The sequence below is a fragment of the Oxyura jamaicensis genome, chromosome 11 (assembly GCF_011077185.1).
Source record: "Oxyura jamaicensis isolate SHBP4307 breed ruddy duck chromosome 11, BPBGC_Ojam_1.0, whole genome shotgun sequence".
In the NCBI taxonomy this organism is placed as follows: Eukaryota; Metazoa; Chordata; class Aves; order Anseriformes; family Anatidae; genus Oxyura; species Oxyura jamaicensis.
The window spans coordinates 9903231-9928460 of record NC_048903.1 but is presented as its reverse complement, the minus strand read 5'-3'; the positions used below and the strand labels follow the sequence as shown (position 1 = coordinate 9928460).

General features: G+C 38.3%; 1 protein-coding gene across 1 annotated transcript in view; it reads left to right on the top strand.

Moving 5' to 3' along the window:
- Nucleotides 1-25230, top strand: part of LOC118172872 (neural-cadherin-like) — a 73031-nt gene that overhangs the window by 45038 nt on the left and 2763 nt on the right. Inside the window, 17 exon segments of the mRNA XM_035337057.1 lie at nt 117-1731; nt 4115-4208; nt 5409-5593; nt 5796-6025; nt 9088-9170; nt 9172-9357; nt 10147-10361; nt 11382-11509; nt 12097-12224; nt 13193-13316; nt 13896-14076; nt 14983-15028; nt 15030-15138; nt 15935-16199; nt 17059-17239; nt 18167-18411; nt 23321-23518. Of these exon segments, the coding sequence (XP_035192948.1) occupies nt 117-1731; nt 4115-4208; nt 5409-5593; nt 5796-6025; nt 9088-9170; nt 9172-9357; nt 10147-10361; nt 11382-11509; nt 12097-12224; nt 13193-13316; nt 13896-14076; nt 14983-15028; nt 15030-15138; nt 15935-16199; nt 17059-17239; nt 18167-18411; nt 23321-23518 (4213 nt within the window).

Genomic DNA, 25230 nt, shown 5'->3' with positions numbered 1-25230 from the left:
TTCATCTAACATGCATGTATTAGTAACATGCTTTTGCTTTGACTCCGCTAGACTACAGGGGCATATAATGCAATCACTTTGTAATTACTGTGTCTTTTTTTCCAACGCTTTTGGAGGTTATGGCAAATGATCGTGATAGCAATGTGGATGAAGGAGATTTGAGATACTCATTGCATGGGCATGGTGCAGCTGATACTTTCACAATAGATGAGAACACTGGAAGCATTTATGCACACAGGATGCTGGATCGGGAAGAAAGAGCACTGTGGAGATTTGTTGTATTGGCTACTGATGAAGGTGGAGATGGCCTTACGGGATTTGCTGATTTGATTATTAATGTGTGGGATATAAATGACAATGCACCTTTCTTCAGGTGCATGCCTGATGATTGCAATGGAAGTGTCTTTGAAAATTCTCCTGCAGATACATTAGTCATGGAAATGAGTGCAGTTGACCGTGATGATCCAAATGTAGGTCTTAATGCTGTTCTGATTTACAGAATTACAGGGAATGTAAAAAATGAGTTTGGTACTGACATGTTTAGTATCAATCCCAATACTGGTACAATCCATGTAGTGGGGGGAGTGCTCGATAGAGAAAGGACTGCAAATTATTTTCTTACTGTTGAAGCAAGAGATGGGGGAGGGCTAACAGGAACTGGCACTGCCACTATCTGGATTGCAGATGTCAATGACCATGTACCTAAATTCACAAAAAAGTTGTGGCAGGCAACAATTCCTGAAAACAGTACCATCGACTCAGAAGTTCTGCAAGTGTCTGCTGGAGATGCAGATGCTGGGGAAAACACTCGCTTAACATTCAGTATCATCGGGGGAGACCCGGATCAGAAGTTTTTTATTGAGAATGACAAAGAATGGCAATGTGCCACTATCCGACTGAAAAAAAAAATGGATTTTGAGAAAGCACATGAAAGGCAGTTTAATCTTACTATTAAAGTGGAAGATCTTGATTTTTCTAGTACTGCTGTTTGCCTGATTGAAGTTGAAGACTCTAATGACCACAGCCCAGCTTTCCCTTTTCATTTTATTCAGACAAAACCTTTTTTTGAAAATATGCCTGTAGGTACTACAGTAACCACAGTGAGAGCTACAGACAAAGATTCTGGTTTGAATGGGAACATTATATACTCTATAAAGTCAAATTCAGATCCTATGAGACAGTTTGCAGTTGATAAACAGGGTCATGTGATTGTGGCAAATAAACTAGATCGTGAGGTCATTCAGAAATACAGTTTAATTGTGCAAGCTTCAGATCAAGGGATGCCTGCCCAAACTGGAAGTGTTACAGTTTTGATTAACTTGCTTGATGTTAATGACAATGGACCAAAGTTTGAGGCACCATACCTGCCTGTTGTTTGGGAAAATGCATTGAGGCCTGAAATAGTGCATATGAACCATACCTCAAAGCTGCTTCATGCATTTGATCCAGACAGTGAGGAAAATGGTCCACCTTTTACATTTTCGTTGCCACCAGATTACCAGAATTCTTTGGATTTTTCTCTTAATGACAACAGAAATAACACAGCAACCATAACTGCTTTGAGGTCCTTTGACAGAGAAAAGCAGAAGGTGTTTCATCTGCCAATAGTTATAACGGATAGTGGGATTCCAGCTATGAGCTCTACAAACACCCTGACTATAACAACTAGTGATGAAAATGACAACTGCCATGAATCTGGCCACAAGGAAATCTATGTGTACGGTAACAAGGGTAAGTACTGTTTGGATATTACATCAGGTGCATTAATATAACAATTTTATGGTTCTAGCAGTTCTAAATTCTATTTTTTTTTTTTTTATGGCTTATGTATTTTTAAACTAAAGCTCCAATTCTGTAAACTACTAAATAAATCAGAGTGAGTAGAGTATATGTTCCAAAGTTCAAACCCTGATGTGTAAAGATAATCTACCAAAAGACTGTTAACTATGAACAAATACATACTGCATGTACAGAAAATGCAGTATTTTTATAAATCAATAAAATCTGTTTTCCATTCATGAATTTTTGCCTCTCCAGAGGAAAACTTTTATGTGTACACAGGATTCAAAAAGTATCTGACATAGAGCGATCTGGAGATGAGAATGGTGGAACTGAAGCAATTTTGAGAAATAGCAGAGATTTATAGTTGAAACCGAAATTGTAGACCTACAATGCCACAGCTACTGTGTGGATGAGCAAGATATAAATCTTGAGGAGGGAGGTTTTAGCTGGCAAGAAAGGATGTGAGAGAAAGCTGGGTCAGTGCCTTTTTAGAAAAAAAAAAAAAAAGTGAAAAATAATCTTTGAGATGCAGTAAGTAACTACTGTCCAGAACATGGAGCCTTTGGACTGACAAATAAAATAAGCTATTCTGGATGATTCTTGAGTGGTGCGCAGTACCTACTTCAAGAAATACTAGCAGGAGAGCTGCTCTGTGATAGCAACCACAATACTAAGAGGTTCACCTTGTAGTGGGAAAGAACAGAGCAAATGCATCCATTAAGTGAATGCTTAACATTTTCTCATTGGAATGGTTTAGCAATGCATAAGCAGTTGAATAATATTTTCTAAAATTTGTCTTGAGTTTCTATTACTGTGTTTGTTTCCTGAAATTATCTGTGTAAAATCTGACCTTAAATAAAACTAGCCCGGGTGGCCTTTATAGGTATGGTTTATGAAGCCTTTTCCCAGATATAAACTTGGCTATTCTCAGTTATCATTGCAGTGCTAGAATTTCAGGTAAGTGTTAGATTAATCTACAGAAGATATTTTTTCAGTGAGTTATTTTTTGCTGGATTCAGAACGCTTGAATTAGAAAAAGATGTGATGAGATCCTACCATAGAAGTGAGAGAATGAATTTTCTAGGGTGGTTTGGCTCCACATATGCACCTTAAAAATTTCACATGTTGCTGTAGAGTTCTAAGGTCTCCTTCCCAAGAGTAGTTCCCTGTAGGATGCTCATTTTGCTATTTTAAAACTATTTCGCTATTTTTAGTGGATGTTCCACTTCTGTGACGGCCCACAGAGGCCTGAAAGAAGGACCAAGAACTGCCACAGCTTAGTGGCTTCTTGCCCATTTCCTGGCCATGTCCTTTTTTCCCAGCTGCAGCCCACAGGATGTTTTCCCTTTGTTGCTGGGTTCCAGCAGTCTGAAATAGCAGAGTAGCAATTGGTTTAACTCCTGATACAGTGATTTATTTACTTATTTATTATTGTCCAGAGAATTTTATATAGAGTTGCATTCATGGCCCAAGAAGGCCAACAGCATCCTGGCCTGTATAAGAAACAGTGTGGCCAGCAGGGCCAGGGAGGTGATCGTCCCCCTGTACTCGGCTCTGGTGAGGCCGCACCTCGAGTACTGCGTTCAGTTTTGGGCCCCTCGCTACAAGAAGGACATGGAGGTGCTTGAGCGAGTCCAGAGAAGGGCTACGAAGCTGGTGAGGGGCCTGGAGAACAAGTCTTACGAGGAGCGGCTGAGGGAGCTGGGCTTGTTCAGCCTGGAGAAAAGGAGGCTCAGGGGTGACCATATCGCTCTCTACAGGTACCTCAAGGGAGGCTGTAGCGAGGTGGGTGTTGGTCTGTTCTCCCACGTGCCTGGTGACAGGACGAGGGGGAATGGGCTTAAGTTGCGCCAGGGGAGTTTTAGGTTGGATCTTAGGAAGAACTTCTTTACCGAAAGGGTTGTTAGACATTGGAACAGGCTGCCCAGGGAAGTGGTTGAGTCACCATCCCTGGAGGTCTTTAAAAGACGTTTAGATGTAGAGCTTAGGGATATGGTTTAGTGGGGACTGTTAGTGTTAGGTCAGAGGTTGGACTTGATGATCTTGAGGTCTCTTCCAACCTAGAAAATTCTGTGATTCTGTGATCTTTGTGTTGTTTTGTATCAATTTTGACTTCTATGCCTTCCTGTGACATCCACAGTGTACTCACCTTACCAGAACTGACAGAAATCAGATGGCAAGCTGTGAATCATGTTAAGAGTCTTGGATCATAACTGTCACCAAATCGAGCAGCAATCTGAAAATACTAAACACTGTAATGAATGCTGCAGAATATAAAGTGTACCAAAAAGTAAAAAATTAAATGCAGATTTATTATAATTTATCTCAACAGGAAAATGGTCAACAACAGTGCTTGGGGAAGTGTTTGCACCAGATCAGGACGACTGGGACAATAAAACATTTCTCTTTGAAGGAAAACTGCTCAAGCGAGGATTGTATTTGTTTCAAAATGAATGATACTTATGCTTCTGTAATTATTTACTCACCATATATTTACTCACCATATATTCAGGATGCCCCAAGACAACATTATTGAGTGTATGAAGGAATGAACTTTTGAATGTGCTTTTTCTTGTTTTTAAACTTGGGTAACTAAGTACTGAAAACTTTCAATGCATTATTTTTGTTTTGTTTTGTTTTGTTTATTTTAGACAATGCAAGGTCACATCATGATGTTTATTTTTTATACTTAATTTATTTAAACATGCACATTCTGTAAGACCCAATCTAACAATAGGCAGAGTTTTAAATGCCTACCTCTAACTGTTAAAGTTGATGCAATACAAATCACAAACTCAAAAGGGCAGAATATAATGATTTCATCAAAAGCGGAAGTGAATTTGGTGATCTTTGTTGATGAATACATTTAGAATTGCAAGGGAAAGCCATAACTTTTAACTTAGTGGAGTTATTTCTGCTAATTCAAATATCAAATTGGATCCTTAATTCCTACTAACATACTATTTTTCCATATCATAAACTGAGATGGCATATAGCAGAATTATATACTGTCTGATATACAGAGGATAGATGTGAAGATGATTGTGAATTTTTGTCCCCGCTGTGAAGAACAAGAGTTTAAAAGCTGTATCTAGACCAAAGTTAAGGAGTGACTTTCTGTCTGTCAGCAGACACAAGCCCTGTTTCCATTTTAGGAGGTTACTGTTCCACAGTAGTGTTCATGGAATATTTCCATAATTACTGCTCCCTTTGAGGTGGCACATAAAAATTAAATCAGAAATTTCATACAGACTCTGTCATATTCCAATCTGATAAATGTGAATCAGGAATTATTTTGTGTGTTTTTGTCACTTTCTATTTTTTATAGACCTGTACATGATGGCTATGTTGAACCCCATGGTTACACTGTCTCCTGCAGACTGGTTGTTTTTATTCAGGATTGGGTAGGGATAGGGGTCTGGGAGTGGAAGAAACATCTATAAGCTCTGCAAACTGTCACTTCTCAGTTGAGTCATTTTTGGTGCTTTGTTGAGGTTGTTCATGGATTGCCATAAATTTTAATCCTGTAACCTTCATAGCAACATTTAAGGCTTTCTGAGTTATGTTAATGAATAAGTTCTCAATTTTTGTTTATTAAGTTTCCCTAATTGAAAGTTTATGTCTAGATCTTTCAGGTTAAATCAGAGGACTGGTTCTTTGATAATGGTGGATAATGCTCTTGAAGGAATACACAGTTTAAAGGTTAGAGTTTCTGATGGAGTTTGGCCTGATGTTATATCTACAGTACAAATCCATGTCAAAGAGCTGGAAGATGAAGCCATACAAAACTCAGCCACAGTGTGTCTGTCAGGTTAGTTTTAGTTCCTGCTGAGAGTTTAGATCAGCTGCTTGTATATTTGAATGATTACATAATGTAGGTATTATTTTATGATTTTGATTTAGATGTCATTATAGAGCAGATGCACTTTCCAGTATGTTTTCATATTGCTAAATAAGAAGTAAGTTGAGAAATTAACCTCTATTTCATGTTTATTTTTGAATCCCAAACTCAGATGTCACAGCAGAGGAGTTCATACAGAGAAATAAACACGGCAAAAACAGATATGCCAAGTTCAAGGAATTACTAGCAAAAATGTTATCAGTTCAGCTTAGTGATATAATTGTCTTCAGTTTGATGAACATTGATGGAAAACAGGCAGATATAAGATTTGCAGTCCTTGATGGATCAGCATATTACAAACCTGAGAAACTGCATGCTGAGATGGCAGCATTTAAAAATGAGGTATGTTCTCTAGGGTTGTTCTGCAGACTTAATATTTGGGTGAATGACATAGATGCAAGTTTTGTATCCCAGACCTCACACAAACCACAGTGGAAGAATATGCAAGACCTACAGATAGGTCTTGCTTCACTCAGGACAAAAAATTTGTCAAACAAGTGCTAAATTCAAGTTGTCTTCATTCTCCTTAATCCCATACATTTTGTTATCATACAGTTGTACTCATTTTAGTTTCAATAGATAAAATTACTTTTAGTCATAGAAAGATGGCCCTCCATTCCCAGTCGTAGTACAGTTGCCTGTGTCTTCTCTAGTCAGTGTCTCATTGTATAATCTATCAGACTTTTGAGAATGATATTAGAAGAATCCATAAAAGACAAAGTACTATAATACAGAGAATGTCTTGAAACTGACAGTTCTTTGGACATTTTAGGTGCTGATGGAAATACCGAATCATGTGCTTGTGGTTAGACACTTACTACAGTCTTGATGTCACCCAGACTGAAATTCTGCTATACAAAGAGATGACAGTCCATAGAAAAAATCCTGCTGGAATGAATATGCATGTTAGAAGAACAGTGAAAGTGAGATGGAGACAACCACTTTTATCATTTTTTTTTTAACTCACCAAAGGTTAGCTCTTAAATACAATGTGACACCCCCTCTTTTTTTTTTTTCTATGATGGGGTAAAATAGTTTTTGAAATGGGATGTTCTCTTTCCCTTCCTGATGATACTTAGCTCTCGTACTATTTTACCACATCTGCATGCCCTCTAAATCAGTTACCCATATGCAGTCTGTATTGGTCCCACTCTTCCATTTTCAGCAGCCTTCCAGATTTTGGCTTTGCTGAAGTCCTGCAGATGCTATTGAGTAGGCAAAAAGCTGCTGCTGCGCACAAAGGCAAGATGCTGCTGCTCAGTTGACTGGCAGTAACTTGCTCTGGACAAGATGGCACTTCTTGACATTTTTTTGTGACTGCAGGAGCATATTTGAATTTAATACATGGCATTTATGGTGGATTTTTCCTGAAGAGAAAACAGCACTTTCCATTTGTGTAAATACCATGAATCTTTCTTACCACCTGCCCACATCTTATAATATCTTAAATAGTGTGGATTGTGAGAATCTACACAATGATCAAGCTGGAAATACACAGAGGCAAATTCTATTCATGAAGCTTCTTCAGGAAGTGACTTCTTCTTTTGCTGTTTATAGAATTACTGCCATAGTACTATGGAAAATTGCATAGATTTCAAATATTCTATGCCATAATATATGGCAGGTGAATTCATCGAAGTGGTAACAAGGGATTGCTTCACATATTTTAATGAAAAAGTCATGCTTGTATTAATTATATATCAACTTTCAATATTTAATTAATAGCTCAAGTGAGTAATCAACAATAGTCTACAGAAAACCAATCATAACTGAACAATTTCTGCAGTAGTTTTTATATATAAATAGAGAAAATAAGTAATTAGAACTGGAATTATTCATTGAATTGCTAAATAAATAATATGTTTGCATTACTTCCTTGGGGTACAGCTTTACAACAACTATTTTTAGCAGCAAAAATAATCCTCCATAATAGTGCAAAGGAGCTAATGTTTATATACACTGTTTTTTGTGACAGTTGTGCATAGCTGTTTGTTTACTCCCTGCTAATGGTGATTGATGTGGGCAGCAGACACCAAAGAGTGCTGACAGGATGCATCATGTCATTATAGAGTCTATTTTATGCCTTTGGGACATGGATTTCCATATGTTACAATATTTGAGGGTATATTGACAATTGATTGTAACGGTCAGAGTTCTTAGAGTGGTAAATTGACATGACAGTACAAGTAAAATTAAAAAAAAGAGCCTCAGTATTTATGCATTTGTTTTGGTCTTTTAAAAACTTTTAAAATATTTGTCATGCATTTTATCCTTTTAAAAAATACTTGTTAAATGTGTAAAGAAAGAGTCTGATCTCATTTTGTTAGTTTTACATTTGTATGTCTCTATTGCCCATGACTAGTGAGGCCTCTTGTATTCAGGTTTGGGCAGTATATGCATGTCGTTCAGTGTACTTGAATCTTTGAACACAAATCAAATTTTGAAGCGTTATAGGCACCTGTGCAAAATCCCCAAACAAGTGAAAGGAACAAACCTGTTATACTAGGGAACAAATATGGTGATACCGTAGTCCTGTGCACTGGCTACTGGCTGAAGTACAAGAGGTGTGAAATAGTCACAGTCTGCTCAGGGTTATTGTGAAGAACTAGCTTCCCTTGTGCCTTATTACAGTTTTGGTTTTGTTTTGCCTGTTTGGATTTGGAGTTGCAAACTGTGAGAACACTATTGCTATGTTACAAAAACTATATATATATATGGTATATATAGTGTATATATATGTGTGTGTACACCCATATACATTGAGGCTCTTCACTTTATTTGGGCCTTCAGATGCAAGCCTAATTCATGATAAAAATAATGAAATAGCAAAGATTAATGTAGTATAGAACATAGTATCCTATACGCTAGGTTGATTGTGTTTTGTTTGAGACATTTGACATGAAAAGGAAGCTTAAAGGACATGAATGAATAGGCTGAATCCAAATTGCCACAAACTTGTCGAGTCACTTTCTGTGGACATTATTATTAAATGCAGCTCAGCACTGCATTTTCCAGTGCCTGCATCCTTATGGGAAAGGTTACTTAAGAAACACTGGGTATGAATAATTGGTGCTATCAGAGTGCAAGAAGTGTGACACAGACCACACAGCTTTGGTCCTGAGCAAAATCGATGGTAGTCCAGTACCAATTTAACACATTCAATATCAGCTGTGTCAGTGATTTAAGTTTTCAGGAAATATTGCTACTGTGAATTTTTAAAAGTAATTCCTGTATTTATGAAATCAATTTGCTTGTATAGTCAGAGATGTTACTAATGCTCAGAAAACTAAAGCATTCCATTCCATTAGCTTTATGATAACTTAGATTTTTTTAGAAATGAAGCAGTAAATAAAAACATTCATTAGGAACAGAATGGTAATTTGTTAAACTGTGTTTTCTCTTAGATCCAGTCAGCTTTACAAGCGAACATTTCACAGATTGATGTAGATGAATGTAGGAATGCAAATTGTAGTGAGGGCAATGGTTGCCCTCAGTGTGAGCGACATCCCCACAGTGATGGATACTGGAAGTGTCTCATTTGCCTCTGTAACAACCACCGTCAGTGCAGTCTGCACTTGCTCAGCTAGGGACCGGGTTCATCAGTCTTGTTCCTCCTACTCTCGAAGCCCTTGTCTCAATGGTGGGATGTGTATTGACACTTTGAATGGTTACAGGTGAGGAAACTTGGATTGCACCTTAACTTTCTCCCTTTTGTTTTTTAAATGTCTAATGTATTTTAAAAGATACAGGACTAGAAAAACAACAAGTGCAATGCTGACTGAAGGAAAACCAAAAAACCTAAAAGTATACTGGAGTATACTTAATGACAACAGTGCCTTTACCAGTGGCCCCAGTAATGGCATTTTAGTCTGGAAATCAATGGAAATACTGTGTGTGTTTAAGAATGAAAACCCTGGGAAAAAAAAACAGTGGCCTTATTAACACCTCTCATTATAAGAGCACTTAATTCAGTAGGAATTAAGCAGCAGCAGGGTGGAGGGGAATAAAATGTAGTTTGAAGAATGGGCAGTAAGGACTTTAGAAAATAATAGATAGAAAACTTGCTTTACTCTAGCAGGTGGCATGCACCAGTATTCCTTTGGTGAAATTAAACTGTTCATTCTAGCTAGGAATTTACCTCCCTGAGTATTTGCTGCAATAAACCAGCCAATTGATGTTTGATATTTCATGTCACTTAGCTAGTGAAATAATTCATTATTCTTTAAGTCACAGACTCAAATACTTTCTGGATAGAGATAATATGGTGGATAAATATGCTTTGTACTCGTAAAGTATTCTAATAATTGCTGAGCACCATTGTATACCTGTATAACCATTTAAAATCCTTGTTTCACTTCTGCTTGTGAGCGTGGCAAGTGCTACATTTGTTACATATAGGACCTCACAAAAAAGTTGAACATTAGGGAATTCTGACAGTTTTTTTTTTGTTTGTGCTCTTTCAGATGTCTTTGCCCTGCTTCGTTTCATGGACCAGACTGCCAGCAGACTAAGCACAGTTTCCATGGAAATGGTTATGCATGGTTTCATCCCATCAGGCCTTGTTTTGAAAGCTCACTTTCTCTAGAGTTTATTACTGCAGTTCCAGATGGACTTCTATTATACAGTGGTCCTTTATCAAATCCAGAACCTGGGAGTACAGAAAACTTCATTGCAATAGGTACTCAGCAAGTGTGTGGAAAAAATTAAACGTCTTTTGGGAACACATGGGTTGTGAACAGTGTAGCAGTCGGAGTATGAGTTCTGTCTTTCCATCTTATGAGATAATTTATTTTCTGGGTTGAAAATGTTGGAAAATAGTTTGAAACATTCCCTAGTAGGTATTTCTTTTTTGATGTAATGTATTTTGTAGCCTGCAGCTATGGCTTTGGTCCATTGCAGAGTTGTAGAAAATAAAACAGACAGATTTGTATATTAAAGAGAAAATCTCCCCCAGGAAAACTCTAGTACTATAGAAGGAATTTAGCTACTTTGAAGATAGGTATTACATGATCAATGCAGTCTTAGTTGCATGTCATTCTCATCTAGTTTAGTGAGAAAGGAAATGCACTTAAACTTCTTCCCATCTCAGGGCATTTTTGCACTTTTTTTTTTTTTTTTTTTAATGGGCAATGATTTGGTAGATGAATCCAGTTCCAGTGTGGCATTGCAGGAATACACAAGTAGAACTCATTGCTTTAAGTTGATACATATTAAAAAGGTTAGTGCTGCTTATATTTGTGAATTAATTAATATACAACATGCACAGTATAGTTGGTATTTTCTTAATTATTTTAAAGGTAATGTTGGATATTGTTAATCATTAATATCTCTATTTTTAAAATTACTTGTAAATTTGGGTAGAAGTTGAGAGGGAATAAAATCTGCATATGTTAATTGTTTTTGAGCATTATAAAAATACAGATTGATTATCAGGAATTAGTTCCAGCGTTTTACTTTTGACAAAGAAGTGGCACAATCTAAAGAATAAAAACACTATTTTATTCTTCTATGAATATAGAAGAATATTCTATAATATTCTTCTATGCTGAACCTTCTATGCTGAGCCCCAGTTCATGGGACTGGCAATGAGCATTAAATCAGTACATTCATTAAATGTGCTAAAATACCCAAAATGGAAAGATACTTGTTGCTAGACTTAATTTCTTTTTTTTTTTTGTGTGTGTATATGTGGCATTAGAACTCACTAGTGGCATTCCTGTGCTGAAGATGAGCCATGGCTCAGGTTCTGTGATACTGCAGTTTCCAAGTCACCTGAATGTTACAGACAAAAAATGGCATCAACTGGAAGTGAGAACCAATGGTCAGGTCAGTTATTTGGTTTTCTGCCTCAGAATATTGGTTATTTCCAATAACATTTGCCTATGTAGCAACAGGACGGTGGAGAAAAGAGACTGGATAATTATATGTATTCTAACTGTGCTTGTACATTTGATAAGAAATACAAATTTTGTAAAGACTCCATATCTACTTATGTTTTAATCTATAGTCTGGGATCAGAGCAATCTTTTTTTTTTTTTTTTTTTTTTAAGCTCTAGCATGTGGAATGTGCATAAAGGCTTAATTGTAATTTGTGCAATCAGGTATCATTTGAACACTGAGATCAATTACCTATGCACAAAAAACAGATATTATTTACTTGCAAATGCAGTTACATATTTTGTAAAAGTGGTTAAACTACTCAGAGGTATAAATTAAATGGAAAGATAAATGCCTTTTCTGTTGAATGGTTCCATTTTGGCTTTATTGTTTATTGTGAGGACGAAAATGTGGAAAAAGAAACCATAATGCTTTTTGGTTCTGAAAAAGAAAAAAAAAAAGATGAAAATTCAATGTCACTTACTTATTGAAACTTACAGTAATTCCTAATTCAGTAATGATATGTTTTGGTGTAGGCTGTTCGATTCACTTTGGATCATTGCAGTACGGCTGTTGTTTCAGAGATAGAAGGAGTAGGCAAATGGCTGTCTACTGAAGATCGTACAAATTGTGAAGTCTTTGGGTCTGTTCCATGAAGGGCAAGGTATGTTTCTGGAGATTCACTGAAAGGCAGTTTAGTCTAAGGCCTTTGAACATACAAACCAATTACTACATTCAAACCATAAGGGAACACTGAGTTGCATTCTTCAAGTGTTTGGATCCAATGTAATTCAATCCTTACTGCCCTTGGTGATAGCACCAAACTACCAGAAGAGAGAAACAACCAGTATGTTGGACACATGGGTCAAGTTACAGGGCCCTAAGTTACAGTCAGGGGTATTCAGGTTATTGGAAAAACTTTGTACTAATGAAAATACTTGAGCGTGGAATAGATAGTCCCAGGAAGTATACTGATGAGAATTGAAGTTAATTGACATCTGCCACGTCAGCAGATGCACATAGAGCTCCTGTTCATGAAAGGAGCACACAAAAAAGTGAAAACTATAAGAACAAATGAAAACCGAAAATGGAAATTGAGCTGATAACTTAGGGGAAAAGCACCTCTCTGAGGACTGAAATAAATGGATTTTTTTGGCTCACAGGGGTAAATGGGAGAAATTGCAGAGCATAAGCATGTGTACGGTACCTTTAAGATGAAGTTGAGCCAACTTTCAGGTTTCTGGCCTCTGTCATATGCAAAACCATCTTTGTCGTAGTATTGCTTTAGAATAGGATGAATGTGCACACACGGCAGTTAAAGGAGAACATGGATTCTAGGGTATTACAGCTTTTCCTGACTTGAACACAGATATTTGAATTGTAATAAAGTATCCCACAGTTAAATTCCCAGTAGACTTCACTGTCATGTTTGAAAAATTACCCCTAATTTTAAAGGGCCAGAGTTTCTGCTCACTGACTGTGTTTCAGAGGAAGAAGCAGATAAATTTCTGTTATTGTAGAGAGCCTCTGTTCATTGGAAATGCACTGTAGATTTTTATCTGTATTATTATGTAATGCCTGTGTTTGAAGGTAAATTCACATTTATTTTTGTTATGCATATCATTTTAAAAGATATTTGAATGTGAACCATGTTCTTCAGTTGGGTGGTGTAAAAGAATTGTTACCATATTCCTACCCACAATTGCTACACAAACACTTTACCGGTTGTTTGCGCAATTTCATCTTGGATACTCAGGTAAGAGAAGTTTTGTTTTAGCAAAGGAGAAAATTTAAAAATTTTAGTATATTTTCATTATACCTGAAATTACCGCTTCCATTGATCCATTCAAGGCCAGTGTGCATCAGTGTAAAATACTGGATTTTTCTGTCATAATTAGAATAACTACCTTGGAAAAAATTTTTCTTAATTACAAACAGGTGTATATTTGTGAGCCAAAAACTCTGCCTTTGTTTATCCCCCTACTTCATGCAGCTATCTTTCAAGCTTCTTTGCCCATTCAGGGAATTTCTGAATGGCAGTAGTATAATGGTATATTTATACCAGCTGTCTGCTTTGTTAGGAAATATTAGGATTTTTTTTTTTGCTTTTGTAGTCAGTTGAGTTTATTCAAAGCAAAATATGGTCTTGGTGTTTAATATTTAAAAATTGGATTTCACTAAAAAAAAAAGTTAAAATCTCACTGTCAAAAAGCAAACAGTGTCTGAAACAATGCAGATGAAGAACAGATTAATGTGGTACAGCTATTTCTGTTTAAGAATGAAATGTAAGTACTTTGAAAATAATATTTTGGTGTGATACAATTTTCTCTTGAAGGTATATGACCTTCAGTCTCCTGCAGAGTCCCTGAATAGCTTTCCTGGCTGCACACTTATGGATGGGAGCTGTGAGACCATGGGGTCATCTTCCTGTGGTGTTCATGGGAGGTGCCTTGGAGACTGGGGCTCATTTGCTTGTCATTGTTTGCCTGGTTACTATGGCTATCGATGTGATAAAGGTGAAGTCTGTTTTTTCTGTTATAAAATTGACATTTCATTTTACAGTGCAGAAATGCTGGGTCATTTTACAATGCAGAAAACTTAAAATGTTTGCAAGTAATGCTTGCTGAGTTGGTTTCTGATGTTTAAATTGTGTAAAGCCATGTTTCAGTGCAGTTGCTGTCCATTTTTAACAATTTCTTGTAAAACTTACTTTGAGATAATGTCTTTCTCAGTATTAGATCACTTCTTTAGTTCTGAAGGTGTTTGTGCATTCACTATGTAACGGAAATAGCATGACAAAGAAATAGTGAAAAAAATGCTTTGTTCTTTTTACGATTTTTTGAATTCATATCTATTTACACCTTCAGAATAACCTAAAACTTAACTGTGAGTGTGCTAGTACCACGTACTGTGCAGAATTAGTACGCAACTGGAATTAGAAGTTACTGCTCTGATGATGTCTGAAATAGACTCTACTGCCTTAAGGGATCCATGTTTTCAGTATAGAATCCTTCTTTAATGTCTTTAGCCCTTATGGAGCCAAATTCACAGCAAAAGATGACTTAAAAAATACCAGGCTGTGAAAATAGGTTGAGGTATTTTGTCTGCAGTCTCTTCTTTTGTCTTGGTCAGAGCTTCTGCTTTCCTGCTGTCATCCTGTGAACATTGTAAGGAGAAGCATTAGCAGGATCAAATTAGGAGGGAAATTGCCTCTTTACAGAGGAAGACGAAGTAGGAGAATGAGTGGGGAGTTGTGGAAATAGATAAAAGGACATGTGCAAGTTATGTCTCATGGATCCCATGCTCTGCACTATAATCATTTATTTTCCTTTCAACTCTAATTATTATGAAAATAATGGAAACAATAACATTTCCTTCTCCCTATAGAATGGTTTAAAGGTCTTTATCCCCTGTCTTTTTAGTTGCCAAAGAATATATGTTTGGGCCAGGAAGTCACATTCGCTATCAACATGCCTGCCCGCAGGACACGGTTCGAAGCTATGATTAGGACACGGCAGCCTAACAGTGTCATCACAAGCATGTTGTCTCAAAATAAGGATGAACATCTAACCCTGCAGGTGAGCAAGTCATCCCAGACAGTAACAGCATAAAGTTAAATCAATCCCAGCCTATACCTAGCCCAGAGAAACTAGTCTAAGAGTTGGAAATAGAACCAAAACCTTAAGCCAAGCACAAAAACCTTTGGAGTTCTTTTTAAAGATGCTTATGGATCTGATCCTTCACTTAAGACATTGACCCTACAATCATGGAATCCTGCTGGATTTAAAATGAATTTATTGCCTGTGACATTGAAGTAGCATTTCCTATACTGAACACTATCAGTAGTCTGTCTACCCTGGTGTCCTGTTCAGCCGTGGCCAGAATTGGCTGATTTAATATAGTTCAGACTCTGCCAAGAAAGTTGCCTGTTGCAGTTCTAATATTGTTGGCCTTTGAAAATTACATCCTGTTTGTTTTATGTATACCACTGAATGTGTTACCTCTTGAGCTAAGTTGGCTTGGGCTGTCAGTGTAGAAGTCATACACCAGATCCTTAACCATTTGAAGAACCCCAATTTGTTGAAGAGAGAAGCAGGGTAGAATTGCTCTGAATGAATTACATACTGCTCTGAGTGCACAGCTACTCTATTATAGATTGTCTAGTTCAGTAGTACCTGAAGTACCCTTATATTATACTGCAGTCATATCAGTATGTGCAGTGTAGATGTACCCTGAATTTAAATAAATGCTTTATTTAAGGTTGATGACTATGTACAAATTTTATTTCAAGTAATGTGACCTTTACAGATCAACATAAACTCTCAGGTGGTAACTTCTCTTTTCTTTCCTACTAACTTGTTAATTATCCACAAGGTTGTTCAGGGATTCTTAGTGGTCTCATATAATCTGGGTGATGGAGACTATTCTGTGAGGCTTCCCTCCTACAACATTGATAACGGTGAATGGCATCATATCACACTGGACAGAAATGAAAATGAATTTACTCTTCGCCTTTATGAAGGAGGTGGGAAGAGAGAAATTCTGAAAGCAGCAGGAGTATACAAAGAGATTGTGATTGACCCCAGCAGCTTAGTCCTTGGAAACACCTACCCATTCAATCTAAACAAAAGTTTTCAAGGTAAGGAATTCATGATCTCAAAGTTCAGAATATCAACCTATGAAAACAAAGGTTTATTGTTACAACTTACAATGTAAGCATATCACAAGTTTTTTAGAAAAAAAAATATTTTCTATTGTTTTACTAGAAGTATTCCCATAATTGTAATTTATGATGGGAACTAGGGACTGTATTTTGAAGTTTTATTTGTGGGACTAGTAGTATTTGTTTTGAAGTAAATAGATTAAACAAGAGGTTACACAAAGATCAGTTTAATTACTACAATTAATGCTGCTCTTAAGCATCTGAAACTTTAAGGGTCTTGAATTTGTAAAATGTACTTCAGTCATCAAGGTATATACTTTCATGCTGAGGTATTTCATACATACAAAATGAACGCCACACATCTTCAGTACAAGATTTCTGTCAGTGACACAAGGCTGTCTCAGCCTGTTATTTTTTGTTGTTGTTCTTCTTTAAAGTTAAGCTGTAAACTACAGTTACAAATCAACCAAGCCCAATTTATACTACAAATCAACCAAGCCCAATTTATACTGGTACACACTGAAGAACGTAGCAAAATTTCCACAGTATTTGGACTTCTCTTTTGAAAACACAGTGAAGGGGTGGTACATATTCTGCTGTCTTGAACACAAGCAGCTAGAGGTCTGCAGTAGCACTTGTTTTTTGTAGAAGACATTTTGAATCTTGATCAAAAAATGGAGGACAATGTTACGAAAGTTTAGGTAAATTCAGTCCTAGAGTTAAACTTTGGTAGCCTGGGTCCTTTGTTAAATGTAAATTATGTCAAAGCTTAGAGCTGCTTCAAATCATTATTTCTGAAGGGCTTTTAAAACAATCTGTTTGTGCCTTCTCTCAGGATGTATGAAAGATGTCAGATTTAATAACTATAGGATCCCACTGGGTACTCACACAAAGGAGCTGGTGTCAGTATTAAGTGCCCAAAGCATCAAAGAAGGCTGTTCTTCAGAGGCTTGCAGGAATAATCCTTGTAACCAGGACTTTATTTGTATTGATTTGTGGATGATGCATGAATGCAGGTAAGTGGTGGAAATGAAAACCTCCAGATTCAGGTGGGAAAAGGTGGATGCTGGAGAAGCGTGCAACTTGAAGGCTGTCACTGGCAATCTTACCAAATTAGTCAAAATGCAGTAGAACACTAAACTAGATGCCTGCATTGTATCGGGTTCCTCAGAGAACACTCTCCTTTTAGGTACTGACCTTAGATGATGCAAAGCAGTGTCTCCACTGATTCTGTAATGATTTCTTCTGCCTGTCTTAATTGAAGCTTGTGATGTGTAATGTAAATGTGCTTTCTTTTGTTAATATCTGACTTCATATGCCATCTTAAGCTAGGACCTTTGTTCCCTTACAGGCTTCTTGAGTTGAATTAGAAGAACCATACCATTAAGCTAAGAGAAGAACCATACCATTAAGCTTAGAAGAACCATACCATTAAGCTAAGAGTTCAGTGTGCCTGGGGCTGAGTTTAGGACAACCACTTCAGTTATACTTCAAGTTAGCCGTGCAGTGAAAATGTACATCTTAAGCATTACTGACTGGCACTGGCCACAAAAGGAAGTTTTCTCGATTTTTTTTTTTTTTCTCCCTGGATATTGACTGTAGCGGAAACACAAAGAACATAGCTTAGCTTGTCTTGCTGAAACAGAACTCCAGACCATGGCCCTAATACAACTATTTTTTCATATGGATAATCTTGCAGAAGCCAGTAGGACTACCTGAGTTCTGAAAGCCCTGGCTGTAAGGGTTTAAAGTTGTGGAGCACATTGTTGTATGACTGCTTTAGAAAAGACTACAGTCTTATAATTATTCTAAGACAAGTAATTATAGTAGATACTTTGGAAACTACATAGAGTCATCAAAGACTGTTTTAAAGACTTAAATGATGTCTTTCATGTTTATTTTTCCCAAAGTTTAATGGTTTCATTTTGCCTTCATCTTTTCAGTTGCCCTCCAGGACACATGATCATGGAGAATGCCTCTGGTAGACAGTGTGTCTACACTGCATGTGCTAAAAGGCCCTGTAACTATGGTACCTGTATCTCGCAGTCACCAAACACGTTCCAATGTCACTGCCCTGATGGCTATACTGGACGTAACTGTGAAATCACACTGGCGATCTTTCACAAGGACACAGGCCTGACCTTTAGTTCCATGCTTGCCATCTGCATTTGTTTTTTGGCACTGTTAGGTAGTTATGGCAACTACATATTGTACTACCTTTGGTGAACTCATTTATCCATCTTGTCCCGAATAGTCATCATGTCATTCTCCTGCTGAAAAAAGTCAGTTTCCTAATGGAGACTTGACTCTGCCTTCAGTTCTTTGCCATGCTCTCAGCTCCATCAGCAAACTTATTTCTCATCCCCATGTGCATATATTACTAAGTGAATCAACATTTGATAGCTATGGAAAGTGTTTGCAGTTTATTTTATGCACATTTTCGCTTCTTTCCTAAGGAACTGTTCAGATGCATAGCTGGAAGCAAATTCATTTGAACAGAATGAGGAAAAAATGCTACAAAATAAGCAGTTTGAAATACTACTGATCATGAAACAGATTTTTCAGCCCAGGAGAAACACTTTGTGTGATAGAAATGTACTTGGTGAGACAAGAATAGTCTCTTGCACCTTAACCAGTTGTGTCATAACTGACAGCTGCTTTTGGCTTCTTGAACCGTTTTCAGGTATTTGGTTTCAGAAGGAAGAGAAAAAGGATTTCACTATTCAGGAAGGATCACATCTGCTAGTTCTTCTTGCTTATTCAAATTTCATGAAGTCAGGACACATATTTTTCTCATAGCTTTTACAGTTTTTATCAAGTTGAGTTCAGAAGTTGTAGTAAGAGTATGAAAGTTTTTTGCTGACTATTTTGAATCGATCTCTAGCTGCGTGAAATACTATCTCTTTCCCCAAGTCTGCTGGGTACTATGTTTGCTGTGCAAATATGAATAGCAAGTAATGTGGGAAGCTAACTGGTTTTGCAGCTTTTGGAATCAGAGTTACTTAATGTTGATAGATCATTATGTCAAAGGATTTTTTTTTTTTTTCCCTATGTCATAGCAATTTTGATGTGAGCTTTGTGTTGTTACTTGTGCTTGACTGAATCTGGCTGAGAAACCAACAAGAACTTTATATAATAATCTTCCTAATCTTTCAGGTCTAAATTATGTTAGAAAGAGTTGTTTTTAACCAAGTGGTGTTCATTGTTGTGAAAGTTTTAATAGATGCAGTTAACTATGGTATTAACACACAACTGCAACTTTTGTTAGGAGAATTTTTAATAAAATCACTGTTCTCAAGATTTCAAGTGCCCTTTCTCATATATAGCTTCAAAAAAAAACTAGTAATGCGCTTATAAAGTGATAAATTCATGCAATTTTAAGTATAAATTTGTTAACTTCCAGTAGATGAAAAAAGCTGCTTCTCTGACATTAGACTACATCTGTGAAAATCAAACCTGTAACCATTTTGCAATTAAAGTGATGCTGGGGTGGCTTCACCTTGGTTTGATATCACATGCTTTTAATAAAAACCATGTGTAGTGACAGCTCGAGATCGTAAATTCATTTCTAGTTGAGGAGAGAATAAGACAGGAACTTACAGTGTTGATACCTGTATGAAAGAGGTACTATCCTCATGAGGCATACTTCAGGCTTGGAATCCATTATGTCTTGGAACATGGGCTATATTCATTTTAAGAACTAGCTTTTTATTAGCAGTCACAATAATTGCATAGGAGAAATGTAGAACATTAAAAAACTTCTCAACTATCTATAAATCAGCTCAGCTAAACGACTGCCGTGAAATTACCATGTGTAAAAATTTGTGTGTTGTGTTTCTGGTAATTCAAGGGTAGGGGAAGAAGAAAAGGTAAATATTTATCTCAAACGCATTGATTCAGCTTGAAAAGCGTAGCTGCACAGCACAGTGCAGGGCATAGCCCTCAGTGTACACCGGTTTCAGTTCAGAGCTCATCCAGGTGCTCTTACAGAACTGCACTCTGCAGTAGGTGCTCTGTAGGAGATTCCTGTCCATTTAACTTACTGCAGTGTTAGTTAATGGTACCCAATAGTTTAAAGCCTTACTATGAACTTTCATCTGTTTTATAGAGTTTGTAGCATACTGGTACGTAACCTTCTATTTACATAATTTTCAGTATCTGATGTTGAAGTTTTATAACTCTGTGTTGCACCTAAGCATTTAAGAAAAATGTTTATATTCATGCATGCTAAGGCACAACGTGCCTGATTTTTTTCTAGTAGTATGGATAGGTCATTTCCCCTTTTGTCTCATGTCTTCCTACACTTCATTTCTGTCTAACTGTATCTGTGACTCTCAACTCATTGTTATTTATGTGCTACCTCTTAAAAAGTTTAATAACTACAGGTCTCTGAACACCACTTGCGGCATTCAGTTCTTCAGTCAGTTAAGCTTCTAACTCCAAAGCTGTACTTGAAGGGGTATTTTAAAATACTCTCTAAAGGCCTTTTCTTGTATCTTTGGTATTCACTTGTAACTACAAGTATGCAGAGTGCAAAAATCAAACATTTGTTGAGAAACACAAAACTACAGCCTTACTGGTTCAGATTGCATGCCATTGCTGCAGTCCTTGTTAAGAGTGGCTATTGTCTTAGCCACACTGCAGTACTTACGGCTGACATGAGCAAGTCCAGGGGGTTCATAAAGCACCTAGATGATAACTTCTTGGTGCAAGTTCTAAGGGAGCCAGCTAGGAAAGGTGCCCTCCTAGATCTGTTGCTAGAGAACAGAGAGGGTCTTGTGGGAGACGTGGCAACTGACGGCCATCTCGGTCATAGTGACCATGAAGTGGTCAAATTTAGAATTTATGGTGACAGAAGGAAAACTGCCACCAAAACTTCAGCCCTGGATATGGGGAAAGCAGACTTCAGGCTGCTCAGGGAACTAGTCAGCAACGTCCCCTGGGAAACTGCTTTTGAAGGCATTGGTGTCCATCAGTGCTGGTCAGCCTTTAAGCCCTGCCTCCTAAAAGCACAAGATCAGGCAATTCCAAAATGTCGGAAGTCAGGCAGGCAGGGCAGCCAGCCTGGCTGACCAGGGATCTTCTACTGGAGCTTAGGCAAAAAAATGAAAGTGTACGGCTGCTAGAAGGAAGGTTGGGCAACGAGGAAGGAATACAGGGATGCCGTTCGTGTTTGTAGGGAGAAAATTCGTGTGGCCAAAGCCCAACTAGAGTTGAAGCTGGCCATGTCTGTGGGAGACAATAAAAAAGTTTTTTTTTTTTAGATATGTGAACAGAAAAAGGAGAACCAAAGAAAACATAGGTCTGCTGCTTGATGGGGAAGGTCTCCTCACAGACAATGACATAGGCAAAGCAGAGACGTTTAATGCCTTCTTCACCTCTGTCTTCAACGCTGATGATGGGCTTTGGGACCCTGGGTGCCCTGTGCTGGAGGACCATGACGGTGGGAATGACAAACTCCCAATCGACCCTGAACATATGCAGGATTTGCTGCTCCACCTACAAGTCCATGGGTCCGGATGGGATTCATCCCAGGGTGCTTAAAGAGCTGGCTGACATCATCGCGGGACCTCTCTCAATTAGTTTTCAACGATCTTGGGAATCTGGAGAGGTCCTGGTGGGCTGGAAGCTGGCAGATGTTGTGCCAATTTTCAAGAAGAGCAAGAAAGAAGACCCTACCAATTACAGCCCTGTCAGTCTCACATCAGTGCCTGGTAAAATTATGGAGAAGATGATTCTTGAAGTTATTGAAGCGCACCTGGGGGACAATGCAGTCATTGGTCCCAGCCGACATGGGTTCATGAGGGGTAGGTCCTGCCTAACAAATTTGATTTCCTTTTATGATAAGATCACCTGTCTAGTCGACCAAAGGAAACCAGCTGATGTGATCTTTTTGGACTTCAGCAAGGCTTTCGACATGGTTTCCCGTAGGATCCTACTGGACAAAATGTCCAGCATACAACTTAACAAAAACGTCATACGATGGGTGAGCAATTGGCTGATGGGCAGGGCTCAAAGGGTTGTGGTAAATGGGGCCACATCAGGCTGGCAGAAGGTTTCTAGTGGGGTCCCTCAAGGCTCCATTTTAGGGCCAGTCCTCTTCAATGTTTTTATAAATGATGTGGATGTAGGACTAGAAGGTGTTTTGAGTAAATTTGCTGACGACAACAAACTTTGAGGCATTGTGGACTTGGATGAGGGTGGAGAGGCCCTGCAGAGAGATCTGGACAGATTGGAGAGCTGGGCGATCACCAACTGCATGAAGTTTAACAAAAGTGCCAGGTCCTACACCTGGGATGCAGCAACCCTGGCTATACATACAGACTGGGCTACGAGACGCTGGAGAGCAGCCCCGCAGAGAGGGATCTGGAGGTCATGGTTGACAGCAAGTTGAATATAAGCCAGCAGAGTGTCCTGGCAGCCAGGAGGGCCAACCATATCCTGGGGTGCATCAAGCACAGCATCACTAGTAGGGCAAGTGAAGTGATCATCCCGCTCTACTCTGCGCTGGCATGGCCTCACCTTGAGTACTGTGTGCAGTTCTGGGCACCACAGTACAAAAAGGACATTCAACTGTTGGAGAGTGTCCAGAGGAGGGCGACAGAGATGGAAAGGAAAACGGGGAGCAGCTGAGGTCACTGGGCCTGTTCAGCCTGGAGAAGAGGAGACTGAGGGGAGACCTCATCGCAGTCTACAACTTCCTTGCGAGGGGGAGTGGGAAGGTGGGTGACCTATTCTCCATAAACACCAGTGATAGGACCCGCAGGAATGGGGTTAAGCCATTAAGGAATGGGGAAGTTAAGACTAGACATCAGAAGGAGGTTCTTCACTGAGAGGGTTGTTACACACTGGAACAGGCTCCCCAGGGAAGTAGTCACTGCACGAAGCCTGTCTGAATTTAAGAAGAGACTGTGCACTTAGTCACATGGTCTAAACTTTTGGGTAGACCTGTGTGGTGGGAGGAGTTGGACTTGATGATCCTTATGGATCCCTTCCAACTCGGTATATTCTATGATCCTATGATACTATAATTCTACTTCTCTATGTAAATGCTGTATTTCTGAATTATGTTGTTTTGCTCCTGTGTCTTTACACAGTTCTGTTAAGTGCTATATTCTTGTGGGCTCACTGGAAGAATGACAAAGGTGTGAATGGAGGTGTATACCACGTATCGGCCCATCATGATCATTTGGAGGACATCAGAGAAAGTATCCTCAACTACAGTGAAGAAGTGGGTAGGGAACAAGACCAAGTAAGGACCATTGTGTTACATTACGATTACAAGGGGACTGGGGGCTCACCATGCTAATGAATATATGTGTTACGCTGTTCCTTTAAAATGAAGACCTTAGCCTTTGTTCTGCTGATTCATTACTGCAATTGATAATTAATTGCAATGGTTTGTACACAAGAGTTCATGTTTTTTAAGCAGAGATAAGTGCCTATCAATTTTTAATTTCTCTCAAAGCAAGTGATCTTATATGCATATTTAAAATTATTGTAGTGTGAGTTTAGAAGTGAAGAACCAACAGCTCGTGTCCTTGGTTTCACAACTCAGGAGATGCTGTGGTATCCCCGTAATTACTGCTGTAGCACCGAGGGTTTGAAAGAGTTTCCTGGTTTCAGTTGGGACAGAGTTAATTTTCCTCCTAGTAGCTGTTTTGGATTAGGATGAGAAGAGTGCTGATAACATGCTGATGTTTTAATTGTTGCAGAGCAGTACTTACACCAAGCCAAGGACTTTTCAGCTCCTCACTCTGTCCTGCCAGCAGGCAGTCTGGGGGTGCAGCAAGAGCTGGGAGGGGACAGACCCAGGTCAGCTGACCCAAACTGGCCAAAGGGGTATTCCATACCATCTAACGTCATGCTGAACAATATATAGGGGTGGCTAGCCGGGGTGGGGGGGGGCGGCTGCTGGGAGATAGGCTGGGCATCGGTCAGTGAGCAATTCAGTGAGCAACTGCATTGTGCATCACTTGTTTCATACACATTATTATTAGTAGTACTATTATTATTATTATTATCATTATTGTCCTGTCTTAATAAACTGTCTTTATCTCAACTCACAGGCTTCACTTTCCCTTTTCTCTCCCCCATCCCAGAGAAGGAGGGGGGAGGGTGAGCGAACGGCTGTGTGGTGTTTAGCTGCCGGCCAGGTTAAAACACAACAGAGAGCCTAACATGAACTGTTCTCCTTAGACATAGGCTGTATGTTCTTGGAGACTGTTCATTAGAGCATTTAGTCTGCTGTTCTGAATATTAGTTTTGTCAAAGGCCTCAAAGTTACTCAGACTTCACTTGTTAAGAAATTCAGGTACTCCATTTAACCCTTAAAATACATGGGGGTAGCTGTGGAAGAAGCTGTTTCAAGGATTTCTACACATTGTTTTAAGACAGAATTTTGAGGGAAGCTGCAGGTATTATAGATGAATAATTTAAATAGATTATTTGCTGACCCACAGATGTTTGCCATGTTAAAAATACGGATGGCCTTATTTGAACTAGTTTTCATAGGTTCAAAAGGTGCCATGACACTGCAGAGAAAATAATTGTCATGGCATTAATGTGACAGATCAAAAAACAGGTGCTAAAGAAAAAAAAAAGTGTCCCAAAATGCAACATATCTTCAAGAATTTTTAGTCATAAAATATTAAGAGTGTTTTACAAGGCCATGTGAGAAAACATTCTTACTTGTAGAGTGTCCTTAATTTCTTGATAAATTACTGTGAGCATATTAAATACAGGGACATTTTTCCATGTGACACATACAGCTCTATACATAAATTCTATTTTCTTTAGTAAGATGAACTTTCTCCGCAGCATTTTGCAATTTTGCATGCAGAAGGTCTATAGTTTGAGGAAATCCATAGTTACACTATGACAAGTATAATTACTTCTGGAGAGATCTTAAAATACACTCCTGATTTTAAGCAGTTGAATCAACTAAACTAATGACTTGATGATCTTAATCTGAGGCTATTACTCCATCTTGAAGAAATGTTTTGAG